At 49.7% G+C, this 10,339-nt stretch overlaps 1 protein-coding gene across 1 annotated transcript in view; it reads left to right on the top strand.

Annotated features, from left to right (window-relative positions):
* Nucleotides 1–226: 226 nt before the first annotated feature.
* TRAIP (TRAF interacting protein) overlaps nucleotides 227–10,339 on the top strand; it is a gene marked incomplete at its 5' end in the record, with an annotated part of 18,927 nt that continues 8,814 nt past the window's right edge. Inside the window, 5 exons of the mRNA XM_010294801.1 lie at nucleotides 227–260; nucleotides 340–397; nucleotides 1,661–1,744; nucleotides 5,816–5,855; nucleotides 8,513–8,640. Of these exons, the coding sequence (XP_010293103.1) occupies nucleotides 227–260; nucleotides 340–397; nucleotides 1,661–1,744; nucleotides 5,816–5,855; nucleotides 8,513–8,640 (344 nt within the window). The remainder of the gene's footprint in view (nucleotides 261–339; nucleotides 398–1,660; nucleotides 1,745–5,815; nucleotides 5,856–8,512; nucleotides 8,641–10,339) is intronic.

Here is a 10,339-nt window from a genome sequence, read left to right as displayed (position 1 = left end):
TGTGCTGCTCTGCATGTGGATCTATTTGCTCCTGCGAAGCTACAGTTGTTCAAAGACTCTCTCCCAGGGAGATCTGAGCTCTGTAAAAAATCTGCCCTGGTAAAGATAAGCTTGCATGCTAAATTCATCTGGGAATTGTCTCGGAGGCGAAGGTAGAGCATGCGTGCTGGAACACGGCGTTCCTGTTAGCTGCACCTCTGGACTAAATGTTTGCGTTTCTTTTTAGTTTGTAGAAAGGAGTCTCACCCTGCTGTCTCCTGGTGAGTTGCCAGGGTGGCCCCTGGGAGCAGCACCCCTAGATTTTAAGGATTCACCATATGTTTTCTTTTCCTTTCTCAGTCTCATCCAGTGGTTTGACACAGCACCGAGCCGGACTTGCCCTCAGTGCAGAATCCAGGTAAAACCATCACCTATGTACCCCCCTGTATTTCCGTGGTTTGGTGCTCTGCAAACGGCACCAGTGGGCTGTGGCCTAGGCATGAGGTGATATGAGGAAAAGGCTCGTGGTATGAAGCGCGGGAGTTTTCTGTCACTTGAAGCTCTTCCCAAAGGCTTAGAGGGTGAACTCCCCTCAGCAACCCTTGTGATCAGAAGGGGTGGTCTGAGGGTGCCCTGCTGCTGTCTGTATTGTAGCTTCTCTAGAAAGGGCCTCTGTGTTTTCACGGCTTTTATTTAGGCTGAGTAAGAATTGGCATAATGATAGAAAGGCCTGGAAAGGGTTAATCGGGACATCTGACTTGTGTTTCTAGAGTAGCCTGCTGCTTGCTGTCAGGTAAGCAGCCCGTTCTGCTGCAGTTGGTCCTTATGATCGAGTCCTTGCTTTGCAGTACTCGGCCCTTTGAGAAAAGCAAAGGCTGGGGAGGGAAGGATGTGCTCTGCTTCTGAGATGGGAAGCCAGGCCTTGGGGATCCAGTGGCTTAATAGGGACCTGAACTTCTTTGAAGTCCCTTGTGTCACCAGCCTTGATGCCACCAGTAGGCCTTGGTGTGTAGTGGCTGCAGGAGATGTTGCCTCGCACTCGGATGTAGGTTTTAGCCAGCTGCAGCTTGGGCTTGTTCCCTGTTCGTGCTTCTTTCTTCCTCCCAAGGTCTTGGCCCTTGTTCCTTCCCTGACTTGTTGATTCCCTCTGTTCTTCACTGCCTCTTACATCTCCGGGTTACCATGGAGTTATCGCGAAATAACATCTTATGTAGCAGTAACTATGCAATTAGCTGGTGTCATGACTGTATATAATACTTAAAACACAAAGCTGTAGCTGCATGGGGGAGGTGTGGAGAGCTATCAAATTCAATTACAGCACCTTCTGCCTGCAGAAAGCAGCACGTACTTCTGTCTTAGGATTTGGCATCGTGTTAGCTCAGCGTCAGCTGCTTGGGCCTTAGCTGCCAGAGAACAGACTGCACTTGATTCAGAAATGCCTGAATCTTTCTGCTGTGGCTCAGGAGCTTGGCTGGAGTCGTGTTCCCAAAACTGAGTGGGGGGGTCTGCTGCTGTGCTGATGATCCAAAGCAGAGCATCGTTGCTAATGGCGTTGAGCATGTGATCTGACTTGCCTTTTGTGGCCTCGTGACAAGATGGTACCTTCTCCCCCTCCATCTGTCTTCCATATCTGTTGTTTCCATACCTGTGCTCATCAACCTCTTCTGTTTCCTGTGTTTAGGTCAGCAAAAGACACATCATCAATAAGCTGTTTTTTGATGTTGCCCTGGAGGAGCAGACAGCACCGGATGCAGAGACCCTGCAGGTAATTTGACTGGGTGGTTCTTCCATTGGGTGATGCTTCAGCAGCTTGGAAGTGTGGCCTGGGCTGCTGCTCCTCTGCCAGCAGCTGCGTCCTGAGCCGGTGCTCGCTGTGCTCCTGTTTCAGACCTGAAGCACATCAGTGTCTCCTGCTGGTCTCTGTTCTCTCTCTTGGCCCTCGCCTAGTCTCAGCTCTGTTGTGAGGAAGTCTGTGTGGTGGTTTAGAGTTCCTCCGACCAAATGCTGTGTGGTGACTCAAGAAGCCACCTATACTTCACTGCTCTTCCTTCTGGTTCTCACCTTACCTGGAAACCTCCTGAAGCAGCATCAAGTAAACATCCAGCTGCTGCTTCTCCCTTGGGTCTCAAGGCCTTCGGGATGAGGCTACAGAGCTTTTCCAAATGGCAGGAGAAGGAAAATCCCAAATGCAATGAACTGCTGCCGGGATCTATGGTTCGGTTGCATGCAAGCCCTGCTAACCCCTCTGGAAAGAAGGGGCTGTTAGAGGAAGTGCCACCTCCTCACTTCCCTGGAGATAGGTTTGTTTGCACGGACTGTAAGGGAGTGGGGCAGGGTGGTGATAATAAAGTCTTGGTTCCCCAAGATAAATTAGGAAAAGAACTGCCAGAAGCTGCACCAGCAGTGGTGGACAGTGCTGAGGCTGGGCCCTTGCTACGGGGAGCTGGCTGGAGCTGGGGTGCTGGGTGATGTTCTCCAAGTGTCACCCTTGGGTGCGGAGAGCTGGGGGTGAGAAGGGATGAATGCAGAGTGGCTGTTCTGTGTTCTCCTTTGTTCAGTATGGATGAAGCATGGCTCCTTATGTCTTGGGAGTGATCTGTTCCAAAAAAAAGTAATTGGTCGACCTTGGTATAATGGGACGCTTGTACCCTCTTGTGTTTAGAATCAGCATGTGCAGCAATTACCATAATTAGCAGTTGCCATGACAATGCTATATGTATATTGTATGTTTTTAAAATAAAGCCAGCCAGACTATAGTGTCAGTAGCGCTGTCATTCTCGAAGACGGCTAATAAAGAAACTGAAGGCCAAAGTATGTGTGCTGAGGAAATGAAAAGCATCTCTGGGCACTTGAAGCTCGGTGCCCTAGAAGCAAAGCAATGGCTCGGAGCAGATAAACATTGCCTTTAGTACATATTTAGATCTGTTCTCGCAAGTGTAAATAAATGAGTGACTCAGAAATGGGTTGACTGGAGAAAATTACCCTAGAAAAGCTTCCTGTTCCCTCCCCCCCACCCCTACCCCAGGGTCCAAGATGGGTTCCCCCAGCTGACCCCTCCAGGCAGTCTGTGCTGAAGAACTGCTCCCTTGCTCAAGGGCAGGACCGTGGAGCTGCTCCTGCACAACAAGCTTGATGGTAACTCATCATGCTCCTATGAAGTTTGTTGTGTGGCCGTCAGAGCAACATCTAGCCCTGAGTGTGCAGCTTTCCCAGTGAGAACACTGAGGTCACCATCTAATGGGGAAGACACAAATATTTTCCGAGTACATTAGCGTAGTTAGTTTGTATGAGTATTTACTGCCCTGTGCATGGATTCAGGTTGCTGCTGGGCCAATGCTGGTTTGTCACCAGTTCCACGCTGTGTGCTGCCTTGTTTCTGGAGGACGTGCAGCACCTTAAGAACATGGGTGACCATTGTAGGTGGGATTTAGTGTCCATTTAGAGTGGAGTTCTGTCTGCAAAAAGAATTGGTGACTTCCTCAGCCAGAAGTGATTTCAGCTGGAAAAGCCCCCAAATCCAGGGTTTGTTGGCAACTACTGCCTGTCCTTCCAAGAGTCTGGGTGTAGAGTGGCACTCAGCTCCGTAATCAACTGGAGCTGTATCTATGCAGCCCGCAGATGTCCTGAAATGAGCATTTGGCTTCCTGCCATGAAAAGGTTGGACTGAGGCGAGGGAGCGTGCTTCAGTGTGCTAGAAAGCTGAGTGTGTAGCTGCAGTCCGATTGTCGTCTTGGGGAGCCAAGCCTGGGATGCTCTTCTGAGAACCAGTCTTATGCACCCAGTTATAAGTGGTTGGAAGAGCTCCCTCAATCTGAAACCTCTTCCTGTTGTTGCAGAAGTATCCAAATTATCTTTTGGATAATAATTGTCTTTGGTGCTATTCCTCACTCTTTCTTCTGCTTTGAAATGTTTACGGCTAAAGGACTGTCGGGGCTGCTTTGCTTCCTACCACCAGGCATCAGTTTCAACTGAAACACCAGAGAGAACTTGGTTCTCTGGAGTAGCTGCAGACCACAGGCTGAACACCGCGACATGTCCAAGCATTTCTGTATGCTGAGCCTGGGTTTATCCTGTGTTGCTCTTAAAGGCGGTTCTCAGTGATCAGAACATTCTCCATGTGGTTGTTCCCAGAGCAGGAAAAATGTGAGTTTTGGGGTGTAACACCTCGGTGAGGCTCGTCTGGAACCTGACACTTCCAGTCGCTTATGATCTGGGGAGCTGGGAGCCCTTCTTCCAAAGGAGATTAGGAGACTTTGGCTTCTTCAGCTTGGCAAAAAGGAGGGAGGAGGATTCCTGCTTGTAAACCCGCTGGGGAGGGTAGAAACCTGGGAGGACAGCTGTCTGTGTGTGGTCAGGATAAGCTCATTTGATCTTGGGGGAAATGTGGTCTTGTAACTCAGGCTGGCGGAGAGGGGAGAGCTTCTATCAGAAGACTGAAAACTGGGAGCAGCCTTTAGGAGCTGTGGTGGTGGATGAGGTATTTCAGATTAAGCTGATGAATGAGGTAATGTTACATAGCTGCCTGCAGTAGCCTGGGATTTCTAGCTATCGTGCTAATTAGCACATCTTGTGAGCTCTCTAATCGTTCCTGAATAGGACTCTGAGGAAGCTACTCCAGAATAGTTCCTGCAGCAGAGTTAATTCCATGTCAGCCCTCCAGCTGTTGTCCCCTCGGGGGCAAATCCAAGTCAGCTCTGCTAGGCTTTGCATTTAGTCCCTTCTGCTTACTGAGCTTTACATCCCATATTCTCTTCCCTGCCGTTATTGTCACTAGCGGCGCTTCGCTCTGGTCCCGTCAGATCTGTGGTCACTGGTGCTGCTATTCTCAGCTCAGATTTGCATGTAGCGTTCTGGGTTGCACAGATTTGTGTGCTCTGCTTCAGTACTGTGTTGGCATTTTATTGAGGTTTTATTCCACTGCAGTTCCTGCCTGACTTGTTATGCGCTTTCCTCTGCGGTTCTCTAACGCAGCTTTTTAAGTCATCTTCTGTTGACTCTTTCCTGTATATACTTCTCTCTTTTTTTATATACACACATATATATTTTTATATATTGCCATATATATATTTATATATTGCCCCTCTCTGTAATATCTCTAATACTTCCTTTGGCTATTTGTCAGTGTTCGTAATGAAATCACTTCATTATCTACAACTTAAACTATGGGGCATTTGCCTCTTTCTGATCCTTAATGAAGACATTAGAAACATTTGACCTTCCCCAGACCCTTGTGACACCCAGGAGATGTTATGTGCCCTCAGTTTGGTACAGATTGGTTTATCGGCAATCTGTTTATGGCCATTTGACTGAGCTGTTAGCTGTTGGAATGCTAGCTGGTGCCTTTTGATTGTATGCTTGGCTACCTTTTCGGACATTTGGACATGCCCTCCTCTCTCCCACCTGCACCTGATTAAAGTTCACTTCAGTTCAAAGCAACTCTCAATCCAGTTAGTCTGGCAACATCCCTGCCTTATTGCCTTGTTTAGGTAGAACGTTACAAAAATTGTTCCTGTCTGATTTCCTGTGTTTCCCTGAGAACCTTCCAAAATTATCCAGCTAAAACAAGATGACTGACAGTGTGAGAAACACAAGGTTGACAAGGCTAAGACAAAACTGGGATCTTCTCTTCTCCCCCTGAAGAATGCCAGTTGGAGGTGCTCTTTGCGTTCCCTGTGATAGTGGTTGCTTGTAACTTGGTGCTTGTGCTACTGCGTTCTCTTCTTAGCGCCTGGCCAGTGCAAATGTCCTGCTGAGAAACCTCTCGGGTCCTTTTAAGATGTGGCGAAAGCTCCTCTGCAGGGCATTTCTTAATCGTTTTTTCTGTGTTGTGTTTCAGAACGAACTGGACAAGGTGAAGGCTCAGCTTTCCATGAAAGGTGAGTTCCAGTTGCCGGCGAGGGATTGGTAGCCCGCGATCAGCAAATCCTGGGCTCTGTCTGTGCTAGATGTCTTGCCCAGGGCTGAGGAACCCCAATGCAGAGCCCATCCCTCTCTGAAGGTGAAGGCATGGTACAGGCTGCAAACTCTTTTGTTGGAGCAGTTTCTTCAGAGCTGTTTCTGAGGCGAGACCACCTGAAGTTGTACAAAGGTTGTATGACAGAGCCAGAGTCCACAGCCTGGCCCAGCTCTGCTGTAACTGGGGAGCTCTCTGCAAGTTGAAAGACATATATACCATTTTTTTGCCCCTCTTCCTAATCACAAGCTGCAAAAGTGCAGCGTAGCTGTATCTGAAGCAGGCTTGCTGAAAGTGAAACCCTTGGTTTGCTCACTGGGAAACTCACAGCTGCATATGGCAAAGGCTTGTTCCCTCTAACAGTTGGGGGGGTAAAAGTGGTGCCCGAGCAGCAGTGGGAAGGCTTTGGATTTGTTTCACTGTTGCAGTGCCACATGTGTCGCGCGAAGAGCAGACGGAGTTCAGAGAGTGTGCTTCCATTTTCCCATCTTTAATTTTAGAGGATGTTTGAGGGAGGCAGGAAAAGCAAAAGCCCTGGAGACTTGTCGATGGGTTTTAAGCATCGTCTGTAGGCAGCCTGTCATCAGAACATGAGTCATGAGCAGCAAAAGGAAAATGTCAGTCTGAGTGACAGAAATCCAAAGACACAGTAGCAGAAGGGGAAAAAAAAAGTCTTTAAAGAATGCTGGGGGCTCACCCACGCCCCGAGAGTCGTCTTTCCTCTGCCTTCCCTGTGTGCACGAGACAGACATGAATAGCCAGTAGATTGAAGATTCAGTCCTTAGCCCAAGAGCAGAATTGGATGGTCTGCACGTCTCTGTTCTGAGGCCTGTCCTCTTGCCAGCTTGGTTGGGTTTAGTGACTTGGTAGAGCGCCAGATCTTCTGGGGAAGGTGGCTGGGATTCTTGCTAGGATGTTATCCAAGAAAAACTGCTCGAAGGCCTGCTCATCTTCTCAGCTTCTGGTGAGTAGAGGTTGGATTTGACATTCCCCGTCCCATTCTCTTTTCACATTGGAAATGAGAAGCTCCTTCCCACCTCCTGCCTCTTTTGCTGTGGGCACTCTGCTCTCTGGTGGTTCTTGCGTATAAATTCTTCACTTAAAGATGTTCTCTGTGCTGTGCGCTGTAGAGGAGCTGTGTAATTGCCAGTCTCTGATCAGCTTGCAAATGGCTCTAGAGGTGCGGAGCTCTGAGCAGACCCAGCAGGCGCTGTGGGAGGCACTCTGAGCTGAAAACTCATTCCTGCAGCCCGGGGACGTTTGACTCCTGCCATCTGCCTCTGGGCAGCTGGGAATGGAGGAGGGGGAAGCCCTAACTCTGGTGGATGTGGAGTCCCTGGGAATGCAGGGGAGTATTTCCAGGCTGTGCTGCCTCTGGTGAGGAAGAGTTATTCAGATCAATGGAGAAAAAAGACTTTGCTAAGGAAGATATCTGTGTTTCCCTAACCACCTGCATGCTTCTGCTGGGATATGTTCCTCTCTTGTTCCCCAGTCCCACGTGGCTCTTACTGTCTGATCGAGCAGTGAAGTTGCACTGCAGGACGTGCTTCCATGGGACATGGTGGCAGTTTGAAACTGGATTGCTTGCAAGGAGAAAACAGCTTTTTGGAAAGGCACTGATTTGCTCTCCACTATTGTCAGGCTGGAGCCACAGGCAGTTTTAGCAAACACAGAAGATGTTGATCTGAAGACTTTGCTCTAAGCAGGGTTAGACAGAGGGGTTGCTGCTTTCCCTCATTGCCCAACTGCTTTGAGCTTTCCAGTGAGGCTGGCTGTTCTCTGCTTAGGTCTGTCACGTTCTGATGATGGTTCTTGCTTTGTGAGCTCTTCTTCCCTTGTCTTGACAAAACAAATTGAAGTCTGGTGTTGTTTTCCACTGCCTTCTCTCTGGTGGTCAGAGGCAGGTGCTTTGTTCCCGGATTGCCTGCGTGGGGAGGGACAGCAGGACTTGCAAAAGTTTTGGTTTTGTGATTTGCAAAAAGTTGGCACTGTGGGGAACCTACTTAAAGCTGTCGTTATGTCCTGCAGAGAACCCAGCAGAGCTCTGCTTTGCTGCCTCTTGCCCTTTGCTGTAGGTGCCGTGGTGAGAGTAGTTGCAGCAGCGTGCTGACGCAGTGGCGTAGGGCATCGCTGTACGCAGCCACCCAACGGCCCCCGAAGGGCTTCCACGCACGAAAGGTTCCATGTGGAGAGGCTGAGCTCAGGGCTCGGCTCTTCAGCTCTGTGACAGCTCAGTGGAACTCAAGAGAAATGTTTTCCTTGTGCAAGCCCGGCTTTGAGAGCGTGCGAGAGTTAAGATGCATCAGCTTAACGCTAGCAGGGCTGGTGCTGGAAAGCTATTAAAGGGAACTTGTTATCTTTAGGGAAGAAAACCTTGAAGCCTGCTGGCTTTGGGAGAAGCAATTGCTCAGTACAACCCCTGGTGCAGACAGCACTTAGGGAAATGACTCTCTACAGGAGTGGCCAACTCCTAGCAGCCTGGAGCCTGAGGCTGCAAGCGGTTTGTTCTGCTCCTGCTGCTGTGGGGCAGCTGAAGTCTGGGTTACTGGGCCGTGACCTTTTTCTTTTTTTCTTTTCCAGAGAAAGAAAAGCGGGAATGCCAGGCTGTTGTGGATGGGCTGAGGGACACTCTGGATGTGCGGAATGCCACAATAGAGTCGCTCCAGAAGGTGCTAGAAGAGACAGAGATGCTGTGCTCCTCTCTCAAGGTACCTTTCCCATCCCTGGCAGGACTTTGACACTAATTATTGCAGAGTTGGTATTAGTTTTGTTGATGATCTCCGCAGGCTCTGCTAATAAGGAGATTGTGCTGGTGGGAGTTTGGATCTGGTGCCTCGAGACTCCTGTCTCCTTGATCTCTGAACGACAGAAGGGCGGTGTAGCTGGGTTTTCATGTTGGGTTTATTAATCTGAAGCGAGCACTGTCACTGGTCTCGAGGTCCCGAGTGTGATCCACCCCAGGGGTGATTCAGAGGCGTAAAAGCCAGGGCCTGTGGTTTGCCTGCAAATGGCTGCACGCTCAAGGCAGAGGTGGCCGGAGTCAGGGAGAGATGCCAGCCTGGCCTGGGGGATGCTGGCTGAGCCTTGCTAGTGAAGTGGCAGTGCTGATTATAAAGGTAGCAGCATGAACCGAGAGAGGGAACTGGCCCCAGCGCCCTGTTGCCGAAACGCTGGCTCCCTGTGGTGGAATGTTCTTCTGAAATGGGTTTAGGCCAGGTGGGATTCAAGGAAAATTAGTTTCTTAGTTTGATTGGAGGAGAAATCAAACTGAAATATATGGAGAGGGAGTTGCAAGCTTCAGCTGAGTGGGATTTGATCTAGCTAACTCTCCTGTTTCTGCTCTGTTGCCAGGGCTTTCCTTCAGTTAGGTTAGTAATGTGTGAAGTCCAGGGATCAAATATTCCTGTTGTGTTTCAGCGGGCAGTGACTCAGTGTGTAGTCATGTACTGTGCGTAAACAGCAAGTGGAAGAGGGTAAGAGCAGGAGCCGCTTTGTTGGGATGTCTTGTAGTGAGCAGAGCAACTTTGTCTTGGGGCTGGGCTGGGCAGTCTCCGCTGCGTGAAGATGACGTGCCTGTCGCAAGAAGATGGGGTTCAGGCAGGTGGGCTTGTGAACTGCAAGCTGAAAGGCAGGGTAGGGGTCAACTGCACTTTGCAATACTTCTGCCCCTTGGACTACGGGTCTGACCCAATAGCCTAAACTGCATCACGTTCCTTGAGCTGCAAGGCCAAGGGAGAGCTTGTAGATGGGTTGTGGGGTTGTCTTGCTGTATGCCACCTGCAGCTGGGCTCTTCCTGAGAGGAACCAGTCCAGGAGATCTGCCTGACACTAGCCATGTGGTGCTGTCACAGGGCAGAAGGAGAGATGGAGGAAGGAATTAATGCCAGGCAGGCCTTGCCATCAGCCAGTACAACTTTTTTTTTTCTGCCTGACCATGGGATTATACCCCATCTGCCTCGGTGTAAAGGCAGCCTGGGTCTGTGCCATGCCAGAGATGTGCCTTGTGATCCTGGGTGTACCAGTGGCAGGATACTTCTGATGCTCCCTAATCCTGCAAAAACAACTGTGACAGTGGAAGCTGGTGCTTGCTGCTCAGCTCAATGTCTCTGTGCTTACCTTTCCTGCCTTGGCACCTCAGGAGGAGGCTCTGTGGTTATCTTGCCTGTTGCAAAACCCTCTGTGTATGCTTAAGTCTTTTTAATGAAAGCTGGGCAGGGCAGAAGGATTAGGGACCTGAAGGTATCTTTTCTGTGGTGTATGGGGTTTCCCAGCTGAATGCCACGCACTACCTTATACTGCATCATTAAAGACTAAAGCACTAAACTTCTGCAGTGAAAATACAGGCTTAACTAGCTGTGACGCAAGTCAAGCCCACAGGCTGCAAGCCATTCCTGTCTTCTGCTAGCA

Source organism: Phaethon lepturus, unplaced genomic scaffold (genome assembly GCF_000687285.1).
Source record: "Phaethon lepturus isolate BGI_N335 unplaced genomic scaffold, ASM68728v1 scaffold48270, whole genome shotgun sequence".
Taxonomy (NCBI): Eukaryota; Metazoa; Chordata; class Aves; order Phaethontiformes; family Phaethontidae; genus Phaethon; species Phaethon lepturus.
This window is presented reverse-complemented; position numbering and strand designations above follow the sequence as displayed.